Here is a 27,788-nt window from a genome sequence, read left to right as displayed (position 1 = left end):
TTGGCCTCATGTGAGAGCTGGCCCTGTGTCTGTGTAATCTTTGGTGTGATGCAAGGTGTTCTCTTCAGCCTGCTATTGCTGCTAATTATAAGTGTCTGTAATAGGCATGCAAGACCATTCTCTGCTTCCTGGAATGTCTGCTTTGCATACAGGGCAATAGATGAGATACTACTTCCTCCTGCCTGTCAAAAGAGTTTTGGAGCTTATTTAAATATATATTAATCTGCATAAGCATTTCTGTATTTTCCAATACGTTATGATGCTTCTGACTATGATCAATCAGTGTCACTTGTAAACTAGTTTTATAATTTTGCACATCTTTAAAAGGTATGGGCCACATACATGGAGGGCAACCCTGTCAATGAATATGATCATTGTGGCAAGCCTGTATTTAGAAGCAGTCTCCCTCTGAATCCCAATTGTGGGGGGAGACAGTGGCAGGAGAGGGCTGCTGTCTTTATCATCTGCTTGTTAGCTTCCCAGAGGCAGCTGGTGGGTCACTGTGGGCTGGATCCAGCAGCACTCACTTTGTGTTTTGGCATCCTGTGCTCTAATGGTTCCCAAACTGTGGATTGGGACACACCGGTGGGTTATGACCCAAATTTTGGTGGGTCGCAAAGCTGATAAGGAAAATGTATTGAGCTCTATGAAAACCCAAATGGAACAGCATGTGCATGTTTACTTGTGAGTAGGCAGCTGGGTTTCAGTCCACTTTGAAGGGCAGGCTGAGGGGGAACATAATGCCACCAGAATAGTTCCAATCTGATGAAGGCAGGCCCCAAAAAACCAAGAAGGAAATCTCTTCTTCCCCCCCCCCCAGCTGAAAAGGGAAATGTATGGAGCCCTATAGAAAGTGAAACTGAGCCACAGTTGCCTTGGCTCTTATTGAAGACTAGGTGAAGGGGAATGCAAGGCCACCAGAATGGTCCTGATCTGATGGACATGGAGCTCAACAAATGCTCTAGTGCCCCCTCCCCATAGTGAAAAGGATAAAAACAGAGGGTTGAGTGACTGATAATTGAAATTTTTTAAGTCTCATAAACTCAGTGGGCCCCAATAGAACAGAGTTTTGTTTTAAATAGTGGATCCTATTGCTAAAAAGTTTGGGAACCATTGTATTTCTAGAATGCAATTGTTTTTCCTGATTAGGAAGACTAGGTGGGAGCATATTAAGAGATGGTTCTGCTTGTGATCCTTCATGGGCTTACGATCCATTCAACTTATTCTTTGGTTGGCTCTCAAGCCTTAAAAAATCATCTGCTGCTTTTCTGACGTTTAAGCTGGAGCAGGCAAGTAAAGCGCACAATCTTCACAAAACTCACTTTAAAAAAAGTGTGGGGTAGAGGTTGGGATGACAGTGGAAGGCTCCTAAAGTGTTGTGGAGTCTTTGTAGCAGGACTTGCTTGTAGTTTTGCTGTACTTCCTGGTTTTTGTGGGCTGTTCCTGTTCTTAGGCTCTGCCTTTTGGGGGGGGGGGAATGCTTTTCCAAGTGATATGGACTAAGGAAGGAGGGAGTGTACATGTGCACCTCTGTTTGCTCATGCTATCTAAGTCATGGAGGTGCTTGTGACAGTCACGCAACTGCAGTTTATGCACGCTGGCTTGGTATAGGCCTGTCACAAAGTGCTGCCTTCAGTACAAGATAGCAACGGGGATGTTTTAGACCAGGATAGAAACAGAGAATTGTGAGACAGGTGTATTCAGAAAAGGCCAGTGGATCCCTCCAAGAAACTAGTGACCTTGTGCATTTAGGCTCTGTGGGGGAAGAAGTCACCCCAAAAGCTGCTGAGGTTGCTGTAATAGCTTCTCTCCTCCCATGAGTTGGCCCCAACTCAGAGCCCCTTTCCTGAAGGGCTGTTCTTGTGCTGCTTGCAGGTGCTGGATGTAGAAAAAGGCCTTAGCGGAATTCCTTAAAGGGATTAGCTGTGCTGGGATTAAATTGCTGCACTCAGTCAGGGTCCTCTGGGGTTGGTTTTCTATCGTTTGCCTTTGATTGTAGCTCTTTTTTTTTTGTCTCTCATTGTCAAAGTGTCAGCCCCCAGTTGCTGGGAAATTGAAAGTGAAGGGGGGGGGGAAGAAAGGGCATCTGCCTGCAGAAAAGTGGGATGTAATGGCCAGGGGGACAGCTTGGGCGTCTCCAAGGCTTTAAATCTCCTTGGATGGCTGAAGGACAAGATAAATGGCACAAACATTGTCCAGACACAAAAGAAACCTGACCAGTCTCTCAAAGGATAGTTTTGAGACCCCACCCCCTTTTTATTCTCTCTCTCTCTCAGTTTGAGCCAGGGCATGGAATGGTTTAAAACTCTCTTCAGGTATATGTGCAGTATAGTTCTGAGCATGAACAGAGTGCCCCCTCCCTTCTGAGCAGTTGTAACCAACTATCCCACTGGGCACTAAGAGGAGGGAGGGATAAAGTCAGGAAACTTCCCTCCCCCACGTGATGAGCTTGGCACCTCCTGTTTCAGGAACTGCTGGGAGGATTTACTGTACTGTACTCTGGGGTTGATTTCACACCCCCCCTCCCTCTCCTTAGTTTATGGCAGTCCGTTCCTCACAGGGAAACTGGTTAGAATGCAAGTTTTTCCTTTAGCTGGGTTTAAAAAATGCAAAAATATCCTTGTTGGAGCAAACGGAAGGCCTGTCTATTCTTGCAACCCTTAACTTGAAGTGGGGAGCCCTCCAGCAGAGCCTGAAGGCAGCACCCCCTCCCCCACTCCTGCTATCTTTCCTGCAGTGCCGCCCCCCAGCAACTGGTATTCCTTGGGAAATTGCTGCTTGGCAGGCAAGTACCACATTGTGCCATGGCTCATAACAACATGACAGCCCTTCCTTCCATGAATCAGTCTAATTTTTTGCCGTCTGCGCTAGTGGCCGTTGCCACATGTTGTGGCCAGGAATTCCATGAGCTAATGAGGGCATTGTAGTGTTGCTACTCAGTGCTACAGGAAATGCACTCTGCACGTGCCCAGAGGCACTCTGGCTTCCTAATCTGTATATTTCAGGGCTGAGCCCTAGCGTTGGCACTGGGTTCGGACCCTGAGCCTGGTCTGGAAGGAAATCCCTCCTCAGCCGTGGGTGGGTGGTGGAGCTCAGCGCCGGCACGCTTGCTTCCCCCGGGTACGAGGGCCCAATCCTATGCGGTTTTCTACTCAGAAGTCCCACTGAGTTCAGTGGGGCTGACTCCCAGGAAAGCGTGCACAGGATTGCAGCCTGAGCTGCGAGAAGATGACGGCAGGTAGTAGCGGACTGGGGATGGGATGGCTGATGGTGTTCTCTCCTTGCGGGTGATCAGTGGGGTAGCTAAAGGGGGTGCAAAGCACTAAGTTTTGTAGGGAGCCTCACCGCAGCGTGCAAGAGGTCCCTCCCCCCCGTTGGAACCATTCGGGGGGGCAAAACGGAGGCCCCCCCGCCTGGAATGGCTCCGAGGGGGAGGCCCTTTGCACGCTGTGCTGAGGCTCCCTGCAAAACTTAGCGCTTTGCACCCCCTGTAGCTACGCCACTGGGGGTGATGGGCCCCGGTGAGGTGGACGGTCGTTCCGCAGGCTGCCACTGGGGCTGCGGGCTCCCTGCTGGGCAGGGCGGCGGAGGGATGACGCAGCCTGGACGCCCTCCCCTTTCTCCTCCTCCTCCTCCTCCTCCTCGCAGGCTGCCCAGCGCGGCTGTTATGGAAACCGGCGCCACTCGCCGATGATGGAGCAGCGGCCATGGCCCGGGCGGCGGTGGGGGCAGCGGGGGGCGGCGGCGGCGGCGGCTGCGCCTCCTCGCCCGAAGAACGGCCGTCGGGGGGCGCGGAGCCGGCGGAGCTGTCCCTGGAGGAGGTGCTGAAGGCGTACGAGCAGCCCATCAACGAGGAGCAGGCGTGGGCCGTCTGCTTCCAGTGCTGCCGCGGGCTGCTGCCCGAGGAAGGAGCCGTCGAGGGGCCGCCGCGATGGGGACCGGCCGGCCGCATCCGAGACACCGCCGACATCCGCCTGCACAAGGACGGCGCCGTCTCGGCCTGTGGAGAGTACGGCGTGGTCGGTGAGTGAGTCCGGGGGAGCGGCCAGCCGCAGCAGCCTCGCCCCGTCCAGCTGCAGTGGGTGGGGAGGGGAGCGGAGCGGGGAGCGGCTCCGTCCTCTGCAGCCTGCATCTCCCGTCCTTCTTCCCCCCGCCCCCCCTCCAGGGGGAGAGGTTGCCCCCAGGCCCCCCCCTGTCCAGGGGGAGAGAAGTTGTCTGCATTAAGGGGTCTTTCTGCACTCAGTCCAACAGAGCCATGGGGGGGGGGGCAGTTTGCAGGTCCGGAATGGGAAGAGGCAGAAGGAGCCCAGCCCTCTGACCTTCAGATAACGCCCCCTCCCCCAGCTACTGTTGTAAGGGGCCCTCCAAAGACATGATTTGGCTAAAGTGGGGGGCATGCATGGGGCTTTGCAAAGTGTCCTCGGCTTCCCCCCCCCCCCACAGGTAGAGCACTGGCACAGCTTGGCACCTGAGCACCCAGTGCAGGACCGAGGAGTGCATCAACTGCAGTGTGAATGCTCCAGGCCTTCTCCCTGTTCCCTCGGGTTTGTGCTATCAAAGCAGCCAGGTGGGGGACCCTGGGGAAGTGGCCGGGTAGTCAGTGACGTCTTGCTCCAGCAACAGGAGTTGGTGCAGGGAAGGGGCTGCTGCCTCCCTCTCTCCTAATCCGGAGTGCTGTTGCTGCTGCTGGGTTTGTTCTTTGGCAGAATTCCGATTATTTGGGGTTGAAGAAGACTTACCGAGCAGGACGGTCCACATTTCCCCCCAAGGAAAGCAGATAACTGGAGAGCAGCTCTGGCTAGTGCAGAAGCCATGTACTTGTGCCAGCTTAATGCACTCCTGAGAAGGCAAGGCTTGTGCAAAACCAGCATGCAGAGAGTGAATAATGGAAAGGGTTTGCTCCCAGGCAGGTGGGAGAAATCGTAAGGACATAAATCAAGCACAGTGGCACTTGAGGTCATGCTGTTTCCTTGGAGCCGGGCTCTATTCCTGCTTTGCTTGCCCATTCGAACAGAATTTAGTATGGAGAAGATCCGGCTGAGGGGAGCAAGTGAGTGCAGCAAGTGCCCATTCAACTTACGGATTGCCTAAAAGTAGCAGGGGTGTGTGGTCTTGATAAATAAGATGGTTGGGCAGGAATGATGTGGGCATGTCTGGCTGTTAATGGCAGTGGGACGGTCTCCCGGCAGTGAGGTCCAGTCTCTTGTCCCAAGATCTCTTGCCCAACAATCCCCTGCAGAGCAACCCAGTGACCTGCTTGGTTGCTGCTGTTGCCATTGTTGTGAGTGCTGTGTTGTTTGTATAGGGCCATCAGCATATGGGGTGCTTTCGATAGGCATCTAGAACAGACACAAGGGGAAGGGGAGGAGGGTAGTGCCAGGGAGGATGGAGGGGCTGCTGGCTGGCTTAAGCATTACAAGGCTGACAGCCTAGTTGTATTACTGATCTCTGAAGCAACTGCTGCGTTTGTTTTAGAAAATCTTTTTCCTCTCATTCAAGTCCAAAGTCTGAGGCTTCCCTCTCAGATCCAGTGAGCTGGGTGGGGATCTTTGGTGGTGACAAGTCCTGGATTATCTTTATTACAGGAGGGCAGAAGTCAAAGTAACTGCCAAGGACACACTTCACATCCTTTGGTATACGTATGATGCATGCAATTACACTAACTGCCACAGCAAACCTGGTGTGATCTGATCAGTATCTCATGACACCTCCTAAATGCCAGCAATTCCTTGTGCCATGAACCATGCTGGTTTTCAGAGCTTCATGTCTTTGAGAGAGGTGTCAATCTTATATAGGTGTAGACAGTACCTCCATCTGGGATAGGGAAGTGGTACAGCATGAAGCACCTGGAGATGGTGAACCCAGCCTTATGTGGCATTCAGGATGCAGCAGCAACACTGTGGTGCTCAGGAGCTCACATGATCCACCACATGGCAGGTGACAAGAGGCTGGTGCTTGGAGTCCTGTGCTGGTGCCCTGTGCTTCTCATTGTGGCTTTCATGGAAGCCAGCAAGGCTGGAATTCCTAACAAGAAGGCACACATTTTGCTGATGCACTTGTCCACATCTTAAAGGCTCAGGCTGAGAATTTTCAAAGGTCATTCCTGTGGGCTTTGAGTCCATGGTTGACCCAAGTGGGGCCTCTCTCCAGTTTAAGTCCTGCTTTCCTTCATTATTACATCAGGTAGTAAGTTATGTGGTACTTCTCCACCACCCTTCAAGTCCTTAACAAAACTCCAGGATTTGCAACTGAAATAACTTTGGGGAGGGGGGGGATGAAATGCAAGCAGAGGTGTCTTCTCCCTTCTTATCTTCTTCTGAGGAGGGGTGACACGCTGTGTTTACCTCCAACAAGCTAAGGGGTGTGTGTGTGTGTTCCTGGCAGTTTGCCACAGTACCAGACACCAGAATCTCATCCAGATTTCTACTCAAAGGTGAAATTTAGCAAAGCCATGTGGTCCCCACTCGGCTTACGGCTGATGTTCTTTGTCTCGGCTGTGCCAGGAAATGTCAAGCGTTGAGTGGAGATTGGATTCCAGTTCCAGCACTACAGTTATCAGGCACTGTCTTGTGTATTTGTGTTGCAGTTAGTTCTCACCTGATCAATCTGGCTTTGTTCACCAGAGTTCCTATGCGTGCACCTGTGTTTACTTATGCCTACCACCCAACACAGTCCATGCATCTGATGGAAGTATATTGTTCCCTAAAGCTCTTGTCATAATGCTTTATTGATGCCAGTATTACACTTTGTATCATGTCCTGCCTCTAGGGAGTTCAGGATGCCATATGTTCTCTCCCTCCCCCTGCACAGCCTTGTTCGGTTGGTTTTCAACCAAGACACCTCACTTCTAGTCCAGTGCTCCCCCCCCCACTAATCAACAATGCCCAAGATGTACCAGGACTTCTCTTTGAAATAACTAAAGCAACTTTCAGTGAAGGGGGGGGGGAAATGAAGAGACTACTTTGAATAATGAAACCCAGCCTGTCAAATTTCAACCCTGGTTTTCCTAAGCTCCACTTCCTCTTGAAATGATATGGTTCAGTACTAGTTCCAAGATGTGCAGGCACTCATTCAGATGGCAGGAGCATGACTGTCAGTTACCTGTTAATTGGCACATACTGTCTTCAAGAGTGATTTCCAGCTACCTGGGCAGCGAAATGGTCCTTTGGCCTTTGTGCATCATTCCACTGTAATGTGTCAGATGTGACTCTAATTGTATATGGTACAAATAAGGAAGTAGCTTAGGCGTCTTCCTACAGAAGAGGACTTGGGATTTTTTTGGAGTTCGAAAGTCCCTTTCCTCTGACCTAGATACTTTAGGTCAAATTAGATGTGCAGTGAATTGCCTGTTTCAAGAAGTTTGCTAAATACTGAAAGTGCCTCCTTGTTCACTAAAAGCAGACGTTTCCATTGGAGAGCAGAAAGAAATTTTGGACAGTCAAGGCAGTCAAGCAGTAGAACAGATTGCTGATGGATGTGGTAAATTCTTCCTCACTGGAGATCATCAAACAGAGGCTCAACAGACACCTGCTGGAGATGTTCTAGTCTAGGAGGATTTCCTGCTCCAGGCAGGGGGTTGGATTAGATGATCTTATAGGTCCTTTCAAACTCTATGATTCTATGAAAAGAAACTTGATTCAGCTGCCAGAACTGACAAACACTCCAGCTGCTATTTGGTCATGAAGGTGCCTTCAGAGATGAGAATTGTAGTAAAGGGAAACGGGGTCTTAGCACTGGCAGCCCATCTTTGGAATGCTTTCCCTGCAGAGGCTTGTCTGATGCTGTTACTGTTGTACTTCTAGGCAATAAATGAGAACTCTCTTCAGTCCATTGAGTGATCTTTTCCTGCTGGACTTGGCTGTTCGCAGTTGTGGTTTTCTGACTTAATCTGGATTGCGTTTGGCCACATTGACCTTGGTTTGGGGGGGGGTGTATATTTTGAGTAATCTTTCAGTGAAGGCATTTTTATAAAAGCTGCTCAGAGCACTGAGGGCGGAAAGACAATGCTTAAGAAGAAATATTGGAAAGAGACGACAAGGTTGTGCCCTGGTGTCAGATTAAGATCTGGTTCAGTGGGAGGGAGATTTGGGGAACTCCCTGCGGCAGGTATTATGATTTGCAGATGGCCCTTAAATTGGTTGACGATTGAACAAAGACCCACCCAGTAGGAAAATGCACTTGAGCCTGCTGTCTGTGAACACACAGAGGGGGCTGCCCTGTGTGGAGCCAGACCTTCTGTCCTTCCAGCTCAGTGCTGTAGACACTGACTGGTAGTTGCACTCCAGGGTTCTTGGTCAGAGAGGCATCTTTCCCAGCCTGACCTGGAAGTGCTGCCAGGGGTGGAATTGGGGAGGGCCTTCCGCATGCAAAGCAGCATCTTGGTTGCTGGGCTACAATCTGTGGTGCCACGGCTTGCCAGGCCACCCACTGAGATGGACGCTCTCCACTATTTTGACCCTTGTGGCTGGTCTCGGGCCTGAGAGGCACAGTCTCTTCCCAGCAACCTCGCCCGCCATGCCATGTGCAGTGTTCCATAGAGGCACTGTCTGTGGCTGCTTCCCTTTGCTTCTGGGCAAGGTGGCAGCAGGCTAAGCCAGGTGCTCTTTGTGTATGGCTGAGTCATAAAACCCACTGCACCCTGGGCCCTTCCTCCCACAGCCTCTTGAGGGAATGAATGGCTTTACTCCTGGCAGCTTGGGCTGGGCAGTGAATTATGATGCAGATATTCTCCTAGTCTACAGAGCTGCTGACTTCCCCCTGCCCCACTGCAAGTAGCTTATATTTAGTCAACTTCTAACATTGTGTCCATCTCAATTGCCACTCTTTTTCTGGATTTCTTAGCACGTAGTACTTCAGGAAACTGGTCCTAGCCTTCCACTGTGTTTCTGTGGCCAAAGGACTAAGTGTCCAGAAACATTAATTGGCCTGCACTCTCTTTCTCCATGATTAAAATGTGACTTTTAATTATTTTCCTGTGTTATGCTTCTGAATTGAAGGCCTGTTTATCTGTCAAGAGACACTAAATTTCTCCTATTTCACAATCCCACTCCTATGACATCTCTCTCTGGTGTCTGCAGGGTGCACTGCTGTCTGTTAATACATTTGGTAATTTATTTTTTTAAGCCAAGCCTCTCCTGCAGATCCCAAGAGAATAAAATACAGAAATAATTCTCCAGGGGAGGCAATTGTGTTTGTGTTGTTTTGACATTCTTATATATGAAAACTCAAATTAGAAATGCACAGAGGGAGAAAGACAGGCAAAAGGTTAAGAACCAGCACAGAAGTAACCCTGTGAAAAAAATTCACTTATGGAAACTTTCTTCCTAGGTGATGTGTTTGCTTGTCTCCTTGCCCAGGATGCAGCCAGATGCACTGGAGTCTTTACCAGGGAAGGTGCTGTTGAGCTGCTTGTACTGATAATATTTACTTAGAAGCACTGCAAAGAGTGCTCTGGAAACTGGTCTACCCAGTCCTATGGCGCACACATAGCCTAGCCTATGGCTGTTGCCATGTGAAGTACACTGCCTCCTTGACCTCTCCAGTCAATCATGCAAAGCGGAGGTGACTGTGTTGGTGCATCTGAATGATTCCAACCTTCAGGCATTGCTGATGTCTTCATGGGGAAGAGGCTGACAGTGAAGTCTGTTTAAAAGTCCCTAAAGGAATGCAAGGATGAACAGGAGCAATATAGCAAGGGACCTTGGCTGCTGCAAAGAAGCACTTCGTTCCTTGGGGTGCTTTCCGACATCAGTAGGATCCCAAGGGTCTTGTTTTCTGTCTTGGTATCCTCCCCACCCCCAGGGCCCAGTGCACGCATGCAACCCCAGCAGGATTTCATTCCAATTGCTGTGTGCAAAGACAGGGGTTTCCCACCAGTCTAACTGCTTGCACCTTGCTTTCCTGTTCTCCTGCTTGACACTTGCATGCTTGCCTTTTGCTGCCTGGAAATATTTTGAAATGGAAGCATACTGGAGTTGAGATCGATCTTGCTATCCATCTTGTGTATGAAGGGCCAGCTGATGTTTCTGCCTGGAGTGCATCAATTCCTTGCATTTCATGGAAGTTGTCTCTGAAGAGACTGGAGTGACATGCTGTGCTTAATACCTAAAAAGGGAGCCCCCCCCCCCACAACCATGCTTGGTAGCTATGCCCTCTGCCCTGGAAACCTGGCTTAATCATCTCCGCTGTGTGAACCCAGGGGATGGAAGAACAACCTTTGCACAGCCACAGAGTCTCCAGTCCATGTTACTTCAGCATGCAGTAGCATCTGAAGCTGTCTGTGACCACTGGTCCATCCAGCCCAGTATTTTTGGTACTAACTGAGGGTAGCACACCAGGGCCTCAGGTAGAGGTCCTTTCCAGTCCTCCTACCTGAAACCCTTTTACTTGCAGATGTCAGTTGAAACGGGGATCCACTGTGTGCAACACAGGTGCTCTGAGACTAAGTTTGGTTCTCCTCAAAGGCTGGGCTTTGGCACTAGAGTCAGAATTTGGGACTGTAAATCACACACACACATGGTCTGCTGAAACACTTTATGTGTATATACATGGCTGGACTGAGTATTTATCTTGCAATGTTTTTCTCTCTGCCTGATGGAGTTCTGTGAATCTCCTAACCTTGTGTATTTCATATGTCAACTGAATTAAAAGGTGTGGTTTTATGATCTCCTCTTTTTTCATAGTTACTGAATTTCCATGCCAGGCCCATTCCAAATTTAGTGAGCCAACTTTCTTCCCACTTTCTCTCTGGACCTGGTTGATGAGGACAGTGGAAGTAGATGAACTTGGTTTTGTTTTTTTCCTAGTTCTGCCTGACTTGTCTTGTGTTGCAGCCGAAGGAGATGATTCTTTGGGGCTTCTGAGAATCTGCTGAGTTTTCAGATTGTGCTCTGCTGATTGTGCTCTGCTGCAGTAACAAGCCCTGTCTCAAACAGCTCTGCTCTGGTGTGCACCTACTTGGTGATGCTGATATATGGAAGCGACGTTTGAGAGCCCTACTCTGCCACAGTGCATTAAGTCGCTCTCTGCTTTCTCCTAAAGGCAGGGCCTCTGGCAGGCAAAACCCTGAGTGAATTGACTGTCATCTGTGTCAGGATCTCCAGAGAAAGATGACTGGTCTGATTCTTTGGTTCACCTGAACTGGGCAATGAGGTGGCATAAGCTACAGGCAGGCCCTCAACTCCGCTTGCCCCTGACAAGTACATTCTGGAGAGATGTTCTAGTTTTTCTCCCAAGCCTGGAGCAGAACGGGGAACCTTTCAGACCTTGCACCAAGCCTCTCTAAGGCCAGAGGAACAATTCTCCCCACTTAGCTGAGTGAAGGGAGGGTGGGTGAATTGCAGCCATGAATTCTGAAAGCAGCCAGAATGTGTGGACTCCTGTTTTGCAAATTCCTTTCTCCGTGGAGAGTAAGCTGTGTGTTTATGAGGGAGTTGTTGTGAGCAAGGGGAAATCACTCCACCCTGGCCTCTGCAAAAATGGTGGTTGGCAACCTTCAGTCTCGAAAGACTATGGTATAAGCCTACAGCACCCAGTATTCCCAGGCGGTCTCCCATCCAAGTACTAACCAGGCCTGACCCTGCTTAGCTTCCAAGATCAGACGAGATTGGGCATGCGCAGGCAAAGGGTTGACAAGAAAATGTTTGTTTTTTGTAGGAACCATAAAGCATCCAGAGTCCTGGAAAGGGCCTCTTGCTCCCATAGTCAGATGTTTCCCCTGGGCAAATGCAACCCAATTCAATCAAGCAGCCTCCTCCTCCAACCTCTTGCCCTCCAGGGCCTTGTGTGCCTCTCTCTCCCCTCTGGAGAGGCTCTTCTGGAACCTGTCACTGCCCAACACACAGGCCACAGTGACGGATGGGCTGACCTCTCTGTGGGGCACCCCTTAAGTGGTTCATCGACTGGATAAATGGCAGCAAATGGAACGGGGGTCCCTTGGGGTGAGCACATCAAGCCAAGTGGCTTTGAAATGGTGGCAGTTACAGCAAGCGCAGCTGGGGTGGCCTCTTTTAACTGCTGCTTTATCCCTGCTCCAGGGCAAAGGGCCTGTCCCATTTATTCCTTTCCCTCAGCAGGCCCTGCATTCTTTATAGCACAGGCTCCAAGATGCCCCCCCCCCCGCGGTGGCAAAGGCCACCTAAGTGCCTAGCAGATTCTTCTGTTTGGCCAAGCTTGTGGGTTTAATGACCTGACCTGCCAGAACTCCTCTCTGTGGAGGATTTACTCAGAAACTTCTGTCATGGAGAACTCTCTGTTTGCCTCTCAGTTAGAGCTATCAACTGCCCAGGGTTGGCCTGAAGTCTCCAGGAATTCACATCCATCTGCAGCTGCCTCCTGAAAGCAAGCCTGGAGGATCTTTTACAGGGCCTTCAGAAATGTCCAACTTCATGTTGGAAAATAATTTCTAGGAAATGTCTGCAGCCAGAGCCGGCAACCCTGCTTTGAGTTGTCCTTGTGCCACCGAAAACTGCTTTCCTCTTTTGTGCTTCCAATCCTCGGCTCTCTCATCTCTTGGCCTGCTCTGTCCATGATGCTTATAGTGCACAGCCTGTCAGCTGCAAAGGCAGCCTGTTTGCTGCTGTTTGTATTCACAGGAGAACTGAGTTTGTTTGACTGAACAGCAAACTTGAGCCTGATCTAGACATGCAACCAACGTTGGAGCAGAACAGGTCCTCAGATGGCTGCTGGAAATGGACAGTGGCAGGTGAAGACTGTTGTCCTGTCTTGTTTGTGAATAAGCTGGATACTTCCAGTAGATTCAATACTGCCAGGTTGGATCAAAAAGTTCAGCATCTTGCTTCCTCCAGAAGCTAGTCAGAGGTACCCAGGAAAACCACAAACAGGACATAAAGGCAAGAGCTCTCTCTTGCTGTTGCTCTCCAGCAACAGGTATTCCAAGGTAGACTGTCCCCACACCTGGAGATTTCATCTAGCAATCTTCCTGAAGAACAGGCAGTGATGGCCCTCTCTTCCTTCTCTGTGAATGTCTCAACCCCCTTCTAAAGCCATCCCAGCCAGTGGCTGCTGCCGCTTCTTTGGGCAATGGAAAAACATAAATTTTATTTTGTGGAATAGAGGACTGTGCGTTTTGTGCAGACGCCTGACTGATCTGTTTGGCTTCTCAGCCTCTCTTCTGATCCAAGGTACCCATTCAGATGCATTGCTTCTGCCTCCCCTCATTTCCATACCTTTGGAAACACAATTTCCCTGTGCATACCTTTCGAAGACCTGCCTGATGCTGTGGTTTCCCTGGGATTGCCTGCCAGGGTTGGAGAAGGCTGGCTTAGAAATAACAATGGAACTAGAGAAGGAGGGGTGTGCTCGGGCAAAGGAAAACATCCTTCATGAGCCTGGTGGTGGGGAGATTTCCCTAGCGATGGATACACCAAGCTCAAAGGTGGAGCAATGAAAGGGGAAGAAGCAACCTGTCGCTCAGGCAGAAAAACCACAGCGGTGGAGAAGACCAAAGCACTCAAAGTGGGACACCTCAAGTTCTTTTTTTTTAAATGGCTGTTGGAGGTTTGCTCTAAGAGCCTGAGAGTGGGATGGAGCAGATGGACCATTAAGAAGCAATTGCTTGGATTGATTTGGTTGGTTGGCAACCTTCAGTCTCGAAAGACTATGGTATAAGCCTACAGCACCCAGGCAGTCTCCCATCCAAGTACTAACCAGGCCTGACCCTGCTTAGCTTCCAAGATCAGACAAGATTGGGCATGTGCAGGTAGACATAGAACTGGGATTGATTTAAGAGTGGGAAAAACCTGCTTGGGCTTGGCCTGAGATGTGGCTATCTGTTTACAGAAATATGGCCTATGGCTTCTCTGACCTTAATGCATGGAAGGAAGGGTGTGGCTTAGCTGGGTTTATTGAGTAATTCTTTGCACGCACATTGCTGGGGTGGATGTGCTCAAGGATGCTTGGCTCCAGCTGCTAATTGCCCCCAGTCACTTCCTTGGAAGAGCTGACCCTTGGGCACTACCCAGCCTAGTGCATTAGAACATGAAGTGCCTTTTCTGGATCTTTTGCAAATACAAAATTGAACCTGGTTCTTGAGCTACTCTGTTGGTATCTCTTGATGGTATCTGAGGTCCCCCTAAGTTTGGTGTCAGGACTTGCTGGACTGGAACTTCATATAGCTGCCCAGATGCTTTTGGGGGTTCAGCCTTGGCAGAGTTCACATGTTGCTTGTCTTGGGCCACTAGAGTCGGGTCATGTTACAATCTAAACATTGCAGTGTGAGAGCTGGGTTCACGAGGCAGGTGTCTTACAGTGCTCTTTTCTCTTGCAGAACTCCCGTTGACCTTGACACCCTTGACTGAAGCACAGGTATGTTGCTGAAGAGAGAAGATGCTCTACCTTGCCCCTAAAAAGAGTAACATGACCGGATGATTCTGACAATCTGCTAAGTTCTTTTTAGAACTAGAAAAATGAACTTTCTTCATCTAAGTTAGCGAGGGGGGGGGGTCATGCCTTCTTCTAGCTAATTGGCCAAGTACAGAAAACCTTGGCCTGCTAACAAGGCAAGAGCCCTGCTGGATCTGCCCAAAGGCATGACTGATCCAACACCCTGCTTGCCACAGTGGCCAACCAGACATCTCCATGAGGCCCACAGCAGGACATGAATGCAGGCTCTCTGGAACTGATATTCAGAGGAAGATGGCCTCTGAACACAGAGGATCTTTGTTGCCGTTTGGCTAATAGCTGTTGATAGTCCTGGCCTCTTTTATGGATATGACCAATCCCCTTTTAAAGCCACCACAGTGCAGTACAGCACAAATTAATCATGTGCTGTGTTACAGACTCTTGTCTTTTTGCCTGTCCTGAATTTTCTGCAAATCAACTTCATTAAATGACCCCATTCTAGGATTATGAAAGCAGGAAAACTTCTTGCTGTCCACTTTCTCCGAACCTGGTGTGGTCTGTAATTCATTTGTAATTCATTTGGTCGGTAAATCGTGTCTCTCAAACTATATAAACAAAGACAAGAACAAAAGGGACTTCTCTCGGTGTCTTTTGAGGATACCTCCTTCTCCTCCCCCCCCTTTCCCTAACCCCCAATGTCTGGAGATGTCGTGCAGCTCCACCCTCCGTTTGCCTCTCCTGGAAGCTGAACCCAAGGGGTATGAATTCTATCAGTCAGTAATTCACAAATGCTTAGGATGGCACTAGAGAAGGAAACCTATTAAATAACTGCCCCAGGCTGACTGTGGTCCCTGGTTATCTGGTTATCTGGTGTGCTCCCTGGGGCATTTGGTGGGCCGCTGTGAGATACAGGAAGCTGGACTAGATGGGCCTATGGCCTGATCCAGCGGGGCTGTTCTTATGTTCTTATGTGCCCCTGTACACTCCCCTAGGGGACAGATAGGAGTAGTTTTGGCTCCAGGTAGACCTGGAGACCATACCTCTGCCTCTGGAAAGGCACTACACCTGTTCTGGGATCTTATGGGGGTAATAGTTGGTTGCCCCCAGATCTCCCTCTTCTTATTCCCATGCTCCCCCCGGACCAGTTTGGCTTAACAGGATCTTTGTCTTTTCTCCGCAAAAGTGCATCTCCCTCTCTTTCACCTCTCCCCCCCCCTTCCCACAGGAGGAGGAAGCTGGGAACACACAGCAGCTTCTGTTCCTCCTATAGGGATTTGGCTGCCCATTTCTGCCAGTTCCCTGGGGTGGCTCATGTTCCCCTTGACTGTGAGATAATGGAGCCACACAGTGTGCAGGAAGAGGGAAGGGCAAAAGACCCAAATGGTTTTGGAGGGAGGTGGGGATGAATATTGGTTTAAAACAACTTATAACAATTGCCTTTTTCTCCTGTTCTCAGGGCAGGGTTGGGAACTTGGGATCATCCAGTGAAATGGGTGGGCAGGAGCTCAGGGCTGCCCAAAGAAAGTGCTGCTTTTCACCTGGGACATAGTTAATGTACGGAGTTGTGGTGATGACCACAAGCTTAGCTGGGCTTAAATCTGATTAGGGCAGTGTTTCTCAACCAGTCGTACTTGTACCACCAGTGGAACCTGAGATGGTATTTGGTGGTATGCATGGGACCCCCAGACCCCACACAACAAGCAGCGGTAAGAGGCTTGACTCAGCAGGCAGAGCTCCAGCATATGCTTTTCTTGCACTCTTAAAAAGCCCTCCCATCTGCCCTGAATCTCTTACCATTGTTTGTTGTGCTATGCCTGGCCTTCCAATCTGAAAGTAACTTCTGGTGGTACTTCCAGTAGGAGGACTGTGTAGAGTGGTACATTGGGGGACAAATGTTGAAACGGCTGAATTAGATCCATGGAAGAGAGGGGCTGTTGGCCAACATGCTGAACATGTTGAACAGAACCTCCATGTTCAGAGGTGGTATATTTGCTGGGGGGGGGCAGAGAGTAGACAGGACTGTTTGCTTCCATGCCCTACTTGTGAGCTTCTGGGTGGACATAGTGGGAAGCAGGATGAGGTCAGCCTTGATCTGACACAGCAGGACTGCTCTTGTCCCATCTGCAGAAGTTGCAGGAGGCCACTGCTGAGATACAGACATTAGTCCTTCGTGTGGTGATGTCAGCACTCTTTCTCCCTCTTTCCAGCCCTACTGGTGCTGATGGTCTGCTTACTTGCTTGCAGATGGTGCAGTCTCTGGGCTTTGCAGTCTACCGGGCACTGGACTGGGGTCTGGATGAAAATGAAGAGCGAGAGCTCAGCCCTCAGTTGGAGCATCTCATTGACCTGATGGCCAACAGTGACTCCGAGGACAGCAGCTGTGGCACAGCGGATGAGGGCTATGGTGGGCAGGAGGAAGAGGAAGAGGGAGCCCTGAGGGCTGTGCGTACCTTCAACCAGGCCATGCGGCTCTGTGCCATGCGCCTCAGCCAGCCCCAGGAAGCCCAAGCCCACTACCAGGCTGTCTGCAGGGCCCTCTTCCTGGAGACTGTGGAGCTGAAGGCTTTTCTGACCAAGATCCAGGATGCCAAGGAGGTGAGATGAGAAGGGAGCAAGTTGCTGGTGGTGAGCTCTTGCTGCAGCATCTTTCGGGGCTGCTCAATTTCCAAGGAGCAACTATGGCTTGTTTCTACTTTGCCCTTGGTGTATGCTTTATTTAATTTTACCTTTTAATCCTGCTCTTAAACATGGATTTTGAAGCAGCTTACAAAAGAACAGCAGGAGATAAAATGATTTGAAATAAAACAAATAAAATACACCAAGGGCTGCACTGAAATCCTATCAAAGCAGCAGCTCTAACATTTATTGAATGACTGGGCAATTTTTCTTCTAAATGAACTTGCCCAGTGGTGAGCCTTAACTGCATCAAGTGGTATGCATGGCAGAGAGTCTTCCACAGTCAGGGCACTGGCATTGAGAAAAGACCCTTTCCCCAGTTGCCACTTGTGACTTGTCTTATTCTCTGTTGGTGGGGCACTTTTTGTGGCCTCTGCCCCAAGGATCTTACAGTCTAAAATAGATCTAGAGGAGAGGAGTGGATGGATGTGGGCAGAGACCATTCTGTGTATGGCTGGGGAAGAACATTCCCAGGTGGTGGCTTGACAACATTCTTGCTTTGTACCTGAGGCTGCAGCAGGGTTGCCCCCCACCACACACAGATGGGTTCAGCTGGCGGAGGCAATGCCTGCTTATAATCGCCAAGCAAGCAGTGTCTGTGTTGCTCTGGGAACAGAGGCCATGAATTGGCCCACAGAGCTGCTGCTAAAGAGGTGCTTTTCTGCCTCATTGAGCTTCTTGGGTGGCCTTTGCTGCTGGTCTGTCATGATGGCACTGTCTGCTCCCAGCCAGCCCTGCAGCTGTTTGCATACCTGGAGTTCTGATGGCTATTGCAAAAAGGAGTGTTTGAGATGGAAGGGCTGATTCTACAAATACGGAAGGGAAAGTGTGGGGGGGAGGGGCAGAGTGGGCCAGGAGCCACATCCTGATGAGCCGCCTGCCCTTCCTTCTCCAAACAGTCCCTGGCTTCTCATGTGCAGCCCCGCCCTGCTGTGTCAATACAGCTCCCTGCATTGGCAGAGGCCTTCCCTCTTTCCTCCAAGCAGAGCCTGGCTGGGCTGTGGAGCCAAGTAGCAGCAGTGTCAGTCATCGGCTTTGGCCTAAGAGTGGCAAGGAGATGAGGTTCTAGTGTGCCAAGAATGGCAACTGAGCTTTGGTCTGGCTGCCCTCCTAGAGTTTCCAGCAGGCTTTTTTTCCAGTTGTGGGCAGACTGTCGATATCATCTGTCCCACTCTAAAGGTCCTCCGTGACAGACCTGCAGAGACGTGCCTGCCTCTGGGGAAGAGGGGAGGCGGTGCAGCCACCTGCCTCTCCTGGCACAGGCTGCCCTCATGGGCTGGCACTTGCCACTTGGGAAGAATCTAATTTAGCTAATTAGCTTTATGCTAATTAGGAATTCGCCAATCAAATGTTTTCTTCAGGGGATAGCACAGTTTTTTCCTCTTGGAAAAGCAAAACCCAATTTCTTCCTCCGCTGACATGTTTTCTCTGGAGGGATGGAATGTTCAGTAGACCCTAAATGCCCCTTAAGAATAAAATGCTCTCGGCTGGCTTCTGGGTCATGACAGTTATTCCTCTGGGTCTTCAAGCATAGAAGGTTCATAGCAGCCCCTTCAAGCATAGAAGGTTCATAGAAGGTTCCAAGGACTTGGTGAGGGGTCAGCAGCACACTTTCCCCACTCCCTGATGTTGCACAGAGCAGCCTGTTGACCTAAGAGCCAGACCCCTTCTGGCTGGAAGCATTCCAGAGGGGCTGCTGGGTTGCACACTCCTGGCTGAGCAGGTGGAAAGTCTGAGCTGGGCTCTTGTATTGTCTTGAAGATGCTGACAAAGCTGAAGGATGAAGACGAGGAGCTGAGGGACCGGTCGGCTGCAGATCTGGACAACCTGAGAAACACCGACTGGGTATGCAGCAGTCCTGGATTCCAATGGGAAGGTGGTTTTTCGGGGAAATGGCCTGTGGCTGTAGGCCAGACCCAACAGGCTGTCTCCAATCAGGCTTCAGGACCTAGGGCTGGCTTGAAGCTAACCAGACCAATTGCTCCAAATTGGAGCCCTCACCCGTGCTAGGGTAACCAGCTCTAGCCTTGAATGCCATTTTATATTAAAATATGCTTAGATCCATTTGGTCCATTAATTCACGTGCACTTTTTAAGCACACATTTTGATTGCTTCCCTTTCTACCATAGAGATATAAACAAAATTTACTATAGACTTTGTATCTCTGAGATTCTACAGACCTTGAAGTTGGGAGCCTGCAAAAAATGTTTACTATTGGGCCCTGCAGCTCCTAAGACCAGCCCTGTTAGGATGAGCCAGTGGAGTTCCATGTCCCTTCCCAGGCTCCTTCTTGGGGAACCTGCTTTTCTCCCCATTAAAGGCCCTTGGAGCCTCTTGCGGCAAATAAACACCCATTGAGTATAATCAAAGAAGGGTAAGAACAACAATGAAATTGCAATTCAAATAAAATTTTAACAACGAAAAATTGTGGTGTGGGGGGAACCCACCAAGATCAATGTTGAAGGGAAACCTAATGATAGCAGTGCAGAGAGGAGGGGAAGTCAACAGTGATACCAGAATGAACAGCATCTCTCTTTAAAATATGCCAATAAAGAGGGGCTGGAATGAGCTTCCTGGAGGAGGGAGTTCCACATGCTGCCTCTACCAGTAGTGGAGCAAGGAGCAAGGTCTCTGTTGAAGGTTGGGAGGGGATATTCAAGCCTGAGTATGCTGCAGGGGTGGGGGCATAGGAAACGGGACTTTCTGAAATTCTGCCTCTGAGATCAAGGCTAAGAAGCAATCCTTGATTCTGAGAGCCTGAGAAGAGAGACCAAGGGCATCTATCATGTGCATCTGTGCTGGACCACTAGAAACTGGCCCTGCCACACAGTCCCTCCGGGGTCTGCTCCTCACGGATGTGATGTTACTCTGGGTGTTGCAGGCTCGGCTGTGGGTCCAGCTCATGAGGGAGCTCCGACATGGAGTCAAACTCAAAAAGGTCCAGGAGAAGCAGTTCAACCCCTTGCCTACTGAATACCAGCTAACGCCTTTCGAGATGCTGATGCAGGACATCCGGGCTCGCAACTACAAGCTCCGTAAGGTGATGGTGAGTAAAACTTGTGGTGGCTTTGCTTACTACAGCACTAGGGCTCCCGTTTCTTCTCCCTTCCCAGTTCTGTCAGTCTTTCTTGGGGCTTTTTCCCCTCTGCGGAACCACGGCGGCTCATTCTCCTCTCCTTTGGTCTCCTTCAGGTGGATGGTGACATTCCTCCCCGAGTGAAGAAGAATGCTCATGAGCTCATCCTTGACTTCATCAGATCCCGGCCACCCTTGAGACAGGTAAGCAGAGTCTCTGGATTTCTGCTCCAGAACAGTCATCCTGGCAGGAGTCCTACATTTTCAGATCAACTGGCCATGGAGTCTGGACGACAACTGTTGGAGAAGTGGGTGTCCTCCTGTGTCCATGGAGACCAGGGTTACCTGCTTGGAGGAGCTGCAGGTCAAGGCCTTTCCCTGCCCAGGCCAAGGTGGGATGCAGAATCTGTCTTGTGCAAAGCAGGTGCTGTGCTCCCAAGCTATGGACTGCCTGCCGAATAAGGATAAAGGATAAAGGACAAGCGGCAGCAGCAAACAAACACACACACACACCTTTCTGCTCAGTTCTCCCAAGGCAGCTTCAGTCTTGGCTGCTCTCTTTCCATTGTTTTGCAAAATCAGTGCCTCTGAGCCCAATAAGACTCATTGTGACCTTTGCTCTGTGGTTTGTCTGCATGTTGAATGTCTGGCCTTCCAACCCCATTGCAGGCTTCAGAGAGGAAGCTGCGCCCCATGCCTCAGAAGCAGAGGACACCACACGAGAAGATCCTGGAGGAGATTAAGCAGGAGAGGAAGCTCCGACCGGTGGAACCACGCTTCCCAAATCAGAAAGGTAACTACAAGGAGGTGGAGGGGAGCCCTGAGAGCTGATGAGCTGCATGGTCAGAGAGGGAGGTGAGGCCTATTCAGTCTACAAAGTGGACATTGGCACAAGGAAAGGGAATTGCAAAGGTTGGGAACGGAGTGGTATTTCAGAAGGCCAAAACTGCAATGCCAATGAGTTCCCTGGCCAGGACATTCAGTTGGCACTCAGTATACCTCTCTGGGCCATCCGCAGGTGGAGAGGCTGAGGACACCACTTGGCTCTCTGCAGACAGTCTGCTCCCCAACACACCCTTGCAGCCCCCTCCTCTTTGTCTTCCCCTCTCTCAGGGTTTGGCTCCCTGCCTTGCATCGTGAATGCCTGTGCCAGTAATGTGAAGTCAACTTCCTGCATCAACCTCTCAGACTCCAGTGCTCCACCCCCACGCCCGAGGCCGAGGGTCTTGTTGAAGGCTCCCACGTTGGCAGAGATGGAGGAGATGAACATTTCAGAAGTAAGGACTTTTCCTTTCTGCTTCTTGGTGACAGGAATCCTTCACTGGCTGACACTGGGTTCAGGCTGTGGCAGTGTTCTCCACTGTTATGTTCCTGTGCAGGGCAGCCTCATTCCATTTGGACACCAGGTGCCACATAACATTCTCTGATGCCCACAGTGGCTGCTGACATCTCAGTCCTGGGCCCCATGTTGCCTTAAAGCACATGGTAGTTGGAGTTCTCTAGTGCACTGTTTCTCAAACTGTGGGTTGGGACCCACTAGGTGGGCCACAAGTCAATTTCAGGTGGGTCCCCATTCATTTAAATATTTTATTTTTAATACATTAGACTTGATGCTACCATGTTATGTGACTGCATTTGGGGAACTGTTACAAACCTCTACTTTTGACAAGCTACGATGTATATTCTTTTATCAATGATAGTCAATAGGACTTACTCCTGGGTAAGTGTGGGTAGCATTGCAGCCTAGGATTGTTAAAACTTTTCCTGCTTGATGATGTCACTTCTGGTCATGACATGACCTCTGGTGGACCCTGACAGATTCTCATTCTAAAAAGTGGGTACCTGTGCTAAATGTGTAAGAACCACTGCTCTAGTGCAAGCGGTGATGCTGTTTCTGTGCATTGAACTCAGCTTCAGGAGGCTGCCCAATGCCCAGGAATTATGCCCACAAGTTAGGCATTGTATGTGCACGTTCATTTTTTCATGCTCTCTTTTGCAGGAGGAAGACTCCCCCAGCATGGAGGCAGTGCCAGAACCTGACACACTGATGCCCCTGAAACGAGACCGGTCCTTCTCAGAGCAAGACCTGGCCCAGTTTCAGAGTGAGAGCAACAGCAGCCAACCTGATATGGAGTTCTTGGGGCCCAGCAGGTCTGAACCGAGACCCCGCTCAGGTACCCAGAGCCCAGCATGGACCAGCATGGAAAACAAGGGCAAGTGTGCCTCCCCCTTCCTCACTCTCTTCCTGAACTTTGCATGATTCCGTGGGGGTGATAATTCTGGTCTCATCCATTGCCTGCTGCTTCTCTCAGCATGTCCCTTTTGGCCCTCCTGTGGATGTATCGAAGTCCAGAGCAAATAATGATTGGGGGGGAGGGAGCAAAATGAGCATTTTCTTTCCAAAAGTCTGACAGCTTCTGCATTTTGATACTGAAGTACTGCTGAAACTGGCACTTTGGATACTCCTTTTCCACCTGGGATGCTTGCAAGGGACAACTTTCATGTTAAGTTTTTGCAGCAAAAGCAACAACAGAGTCTTGAAGATGCTGCAAGACACTCTGTGGGTTTTCTGCAAGGGATGGTGACAGTTTTAGGGGCAGAGTATGAATGACTCCTGTCTTCCTGGGCAGGAAGAAAGAATTAGCCAGATAGGCCTTTTCGAAACCTGCAGTCCCTTGCTCTGTGTCAGGGACTGCTGGAGAGCGGCTGCCTTTCTTCTCAGCATGCCAGGTCAAAACAAAGACAGGCTGGGGAAGATCCACTTATGCGGCTGTGCAAGCGACATAGAAGTGAAGCACTTTATTGGGAGTATCGATTTTACTTTAATGGTCTTCCTCCATCTGGCTCCCAGTAGGTTTCCTCCCATCTGGGCGCCTTCCAGAGGCAGACCTGCTTAGCTTCAGCATGATCACTGCCTCACTCTGAACGTGCCTCTGCTGGTCCAGAAGAGAGCTGCAGTTGTTTCCTGTTCCAAGGGGAGGTGCTGATTTTGCCCCTTTCTGTGCTCTGTTCTTCTCCCAGGTTCGGTTCCAGCGAGTTGCCACCAGGCCCCCTACAGTGCCAGTCCTTTCCCCCCCAATCAGAGTGTCCTCTGCTCTGTGAATGAGACGTCAGAGGCCAGCTCCAGCCCCACCTCGGATGTCAACCTGAAACATTTGTGGCTGGTAAGTCCCTGGCGTGAACAGCAGTGGAACGGAGCAGAGCATCCCAGCACCAGGCACTCCCGCCTGTTGTGTGGGGGCTGGAATCTTGTCTGAATCTTCATGTCCCAACCTGGAGGGAGACCATTCAGAGGGATAATTGAGAGCAGCTTCCTCATTATTAACGTTCCTACGGGGGAAGACTTTTTTATTCAGGAAAGCCTTTGAGGCACTATTAAGTCCTGTTTTTATAAATTATGTCTTTTACTGCATGCTTTTAATCTGCTGCTATGTATTTTATCTTGTTTTAATTGTTTTTAAATGTTTTGTATTTTAATGTTTATCTGTTGCCTTGCATTTTAACTTGATCGTTAGCCGCCTTGGGTGCCCTTTGGGGAGAAAGGCGGAATACAAATCTAATAAATAAATAAATAAATAATGAGGAGTGGCAGGAGAGCACTCAGTGGGCACAGGTTTTTACCCCTTGGCAGCATCCTTTCCCTCAGTAGTCTTTTTGCATCTGCAGCGGCTTATGGGGTGCACTTGAGCCTTTTGCTTGAGCATCAAAGTCCACCAGCCCAAGCCAGATGTAAAACAATGGCTTGGAAAGAATGTGTGTTCACATTTCTACCTACTGTGCTCCCGTGAACCTGTATTTACTAGTACAAATCGACATCTGACTTACTGCTGATCAGGAATTATAATGGTCTGACTTATGGAGTAAATAAAAGTCACTTGCCATTACTAACTAAACAACTGTGAGACAGAAGAAGGGGAGAAACTCACTCCTTCAGTGGCCTCCCCTGGGCCCCAATCTCCAGTTGTAGCATTCTTGCAAGTGTCCTTGAGTTCACATACCATCTTGATGGTTGAGGTGGGATCTACCTCCTTCATGTCTTCCTTTCCTTCCCACTGTGGAACTAAGTCCATCTCAGCAACCCTCAGTAAAGCTCTCCAGTCATTCAGAGCTCTGGAACTGGCACCAAGGCCCACAATGTTGTGTGGCCCATTCCATTGGGGGAATGTGGCACGTGCCTGTCTGCTGCAATGGGCAAAACTCTGTGCCTGTCATAGAGAAGCCTTTAAGGGCTCCAGTGTCCCCCTGAAATTCCATGGTTTGTTAGGGTGAAGAACTGACCTTGCCCCACCTCTCCATTATCCAGCAGGAATTCAGCCATCCAGTCGAGAGCCTGGCCCTCACCGTGGAGGAGATGATCAACGTGCGCCGGGTGCTGGTGAAAGCTGAGATGGAGAAGTTCCTGCAGAGCAAGGAGCTGTACAGCAGCCTGAAGAAGGGGAAGGTGAGTGCCCCTGGGTGAAGCTGGGCCTCCCAGGGGCTCAGCAAAAAGCCTGCCTTCTGGCCACCAGGCGTGGCTCTTGAGACTCATTGGCTCTCCTCTCACTTCATAGATCTGCTGCTGCTGCAAGACCAAGTTTGCACTCTTCTCCTGGCCTCCAACCTGCCTCTTCTGCAAGAGGTGAGCTGCCTCTCGGGTCCTGGGCTCCAGCTGGGAGTGGCATGAGCTGACCTGAGGGGTCACTGTAGAGAGAGCCAATCCAATGCAAGGCATTGCTATTCAAAAGTTCCACTGATTTTATATAAAGGTGGAATGGGCTCAGAGTGAGGGGTCAAAACCTTACTCGTTGCATTCTAGTGGCCATTTGGAAATGGACTTGTTTAGCTGGTGGTACTGTGAGGCGGGCTGATCTGGACACATTTGCAACCCATTCCCATGTGTTTCTGTGGCTATTCAGAGAATCCCAGCCTATTCCAGAGGTGCTGAAGGGGGTGCTCTATTGATTCCCCATGTGCTTTTTCATTTGCTTCTAGGTCTGTCTGCAGCTCCTGTAGTCTAAAGGTAAGAGACTTCCCCACCCATCCTGAATATGCACAGGGGCACAAGTGCAAAGAAGCATACCAGCCTTGCAACCGATCCAACCTACCCAGCAGTCTCTCCTTGATGTTGCTAGCCATGGGTCTGCAGTGGGACTTTTCTGCTGTCATAGGAAACTGCTTTATGATGATGTAGTGGTTCAGGAGTTGGACTAGAAGTCCAGGTTCAAATCCCTGTTCAACCATGAAGCTTCCTTCCTGGGTGACCTCGGCCCACTCACTAACTCTCAGTCTCACCTACATCATAGGGTTTTTGTGAGGCCTGAAGAAGGGGATTAACCATGTGCACCACCCTGAGCATCTTGGAGGAAGGGAGGGATAAAAACGTGAAAAATAAATACTGAATGAGTCCCTTAGTCCTTCTAGATCAGGAGTGTCTTCACTGACTGGCAGTAACTGTCTGGAGCTCCTGACGATGGGGTCTTCCTGTCCTGCCTGGAGATGCTGCTAAGGGTACAATGAATCTGGGATTTCTTTCTTTGAAAGCTCAGTGCTGAGCGATGGCCCTTCTGACAGTTCCAATGACTGGCTGGGCTAGCAGCCACGCCATGGCAATGAGATGCACTGTTCCTATCCTTCCCTTTAATGATGAAAACTCTTTTCTCCCTTGTTTTCTAGATCAAGATGCCTTCAAAGAAGCTTGCCCATATCCCAGTCTATGCCCTGGGCTTTGAGACACTGCCAGGCTCACTAGGGGCCAAGGCAACCCCTTTCCGGCGGAGGGAGGCTTTCCAGTAAGTAGAATCTCATGGCCCTCCCTACACTGGCGATCCTGGCCCCTGTGCCGCCCAGGGCCAGGACCTCAGGGTACCACCCCCACAGAGTGCTACCCCCTGTCTGGGGGGGGGGGGCCTTGGAGAGCCTGAGAGGCTGCATGTGACCTCCTCAGTCCTCTGAAAGCCTTCAGAGGCCTCCAGAAGGCAAAAATTGGATTTTCAGCTGAAAAACTTCTCCACTGCCACCATTTCTTTTTCTTTTTCAGGGCCTGCTTTCAAGGCCTTAGAAGGCCTTTTGAGGGCCTAGGAGGCTGCCTACAGCCTACCCAGCCCCCAGAAGGCCTTCTGAGGCTTTCAAAATGCTGAAAAAACAACACTTCCAGTTTTCACTGAAAACTGGAAGTGACTTGGGGAGGCATTTTGTGGTCCTGACACCAGGGCCAGGTTTGCAATTGGGATCTCCCCCCCCCCCCCACACACACACACAAGGAAAAGCCAAAGCATCTGGGAGTTTTCATGGTAAGGAAAGCACAGCAAAAGGGGGGCATAAGAGAGGCTTATAAAATCATGCCTGCTGTAGCAAGAGTGGCTGGAGGTAGTGCTGTCCCTCTCCCATACACCAAGTCTTTGAAGGAACTTGACTGAAGACAAGGAAGTATTAAATTGTAGAATGCAACCATGACTGGTCCTGAGCCTGTGTGGTGGCAGTGAAGAAGGCCAATTCTATGCTTGGGATCATTAGGAAAGGTACTGAGAACAAAACGGCTAATATTATAATGCCGTTGTACAAATCAATGGTAAGGCCACACCTGGAGTATTGTGTCCAGTTCTGGTCGCAGCATCTCAAAAAAGACATAGTGGAAATGGAAAAGGTGCAAAAGAGAGCGACTAAGATGATTACTGAGCTGGGGCACCTTCCTTATGAAGAAAGGCTACGGCGTTTGGGCCTCTTCAGCCTAGAAAAGAGACGCCTGAGGGGGGACATGATTGAGACATACAAAATTATGCAGGGGATGGACAGAGTGGATAGAGAGATGCTCTTTACACTCTCACATAACACCAGAACCAGGGGACATCCACTAAAATTGAGTGTTGGGAGAGTTAGGACAGACAAAAGAAAATACTTCTTTACTCAGCGTGTGGTTGGTCTGTGGAACTCCTTGCCACAGGATGTGGTGATGGTGTCTGGCCTGGACGCCTTTAAAAGGGGATTGGACAAGTTTCTGGAGGAAAAATCCATTACGGGGTACAAGCCATGATGTGTATGCGCAACCTCCTGATTTTAGAAATGGGTTATGTCAGAATGCCAGATGCAAGGGAGGGCACCAGAATGAGGTCTCTTGTTGTCTGGTGTGCTCCCTGGGGCATTTGGTGGGCTGCTGTGAGATACAGGAAGCTGGACTAGGTGGGCCTATGGCCTGATCCAGTGGGGCTGTTCTTATGTTAGAGGAGGCTAAACAAATTAATGGAAGGAGGATGGCTGCATCTCTAGCTGCAGCTCATAGTCAATATGAAACCTCTAGGGTTAGCAGGGAGTGTGCCTCTGAGTACCAATTTGATGTGGGGCAACAGCAGAAGTGAGCTACTGCCTTCATGCCCTGATCCTGCTGTTCCCAGAGGCATCTGGTTGGCTCCTGTGGGAAGCAAGGTGTTGGGCTGTATTGGGTTTTGGCCTTATCTAGAAGGGCATTGCTGCCACTCTCCCTGCTTTTGCTTTCCAGCTCTCTGCAGGGCACACGGTGGCGCAGTGTGGAGGAGGAGTTCCCGTACATCTACGCGCATGGCTCTCTGCTCAAGGACGTTTGCAGTGATTGCTCTGGCTTTGTCACAGATGTGGTCAGCTCCAGCCGCAAGAGCATGGACATCCTGAACACAACGCCCTGCAGGAGCCGCAAGACTCAGTCCCTCTACATCCCATCCACCTAG

The 27,788-nt window shown here is 50.1% G+C and overlaps 1 protein-coding gene across 1 annotated transcript; it reads left to right on the top strand.

The window, feature by feature from the left end:
* Positions 1–3,800: 3,800 nt before the first annotated feature.
* SPIRE2 (spire type actin nucleation factor 2) lies at positions 3,801–27,788 on the top strand. The gene is made up of 15 exons (XM_066637315.1): positions 3,801–4,023; positions 14,288–14,325; positions 16,606–16,956; positions 18,799–18,882; positions 19,919–20,083; positions 20,230–20,316; positions 20,782–20,905; positions 21,226–21,389; positions 22,112–22,325; positions 23,134–23,276; positions 24,416–24,553; positions 24,663–24,730; positions 25,084–25,111; positions 25,765–25,880; positions 27,584–27,788. Exons 3-15 carry the CDS (start codon positions 16,606–16,608, stop codon positions 27,786–27,788), a joined length of 1,887 nt encoding a protein of 628 aa, XP_066493412.1. The 5' UTR covers positions 3,801–4,023; positions 14,288–14,325.

Source organism: Tiliqua scincoides, chromosome 9 (genome assembly GCF_035046505.1).
Source record: "Tiliqua scincoides isolate rTilSci1 chromosome 9, rTilSci1.hap2, whole genome shotgun sequence".
Classification (NCBI taxonomy): Eukaryota; Metazoa; Chordata; class Lepidosauria; order Squamata; family Scincidae; genus Tiliqua; species Tiliqua scincoides.
The sequence above is the reverse complement of the archived record's forward strand: the minus strand, read 5'-3'. Positions and strand labels throughout refer to the sequence as shown.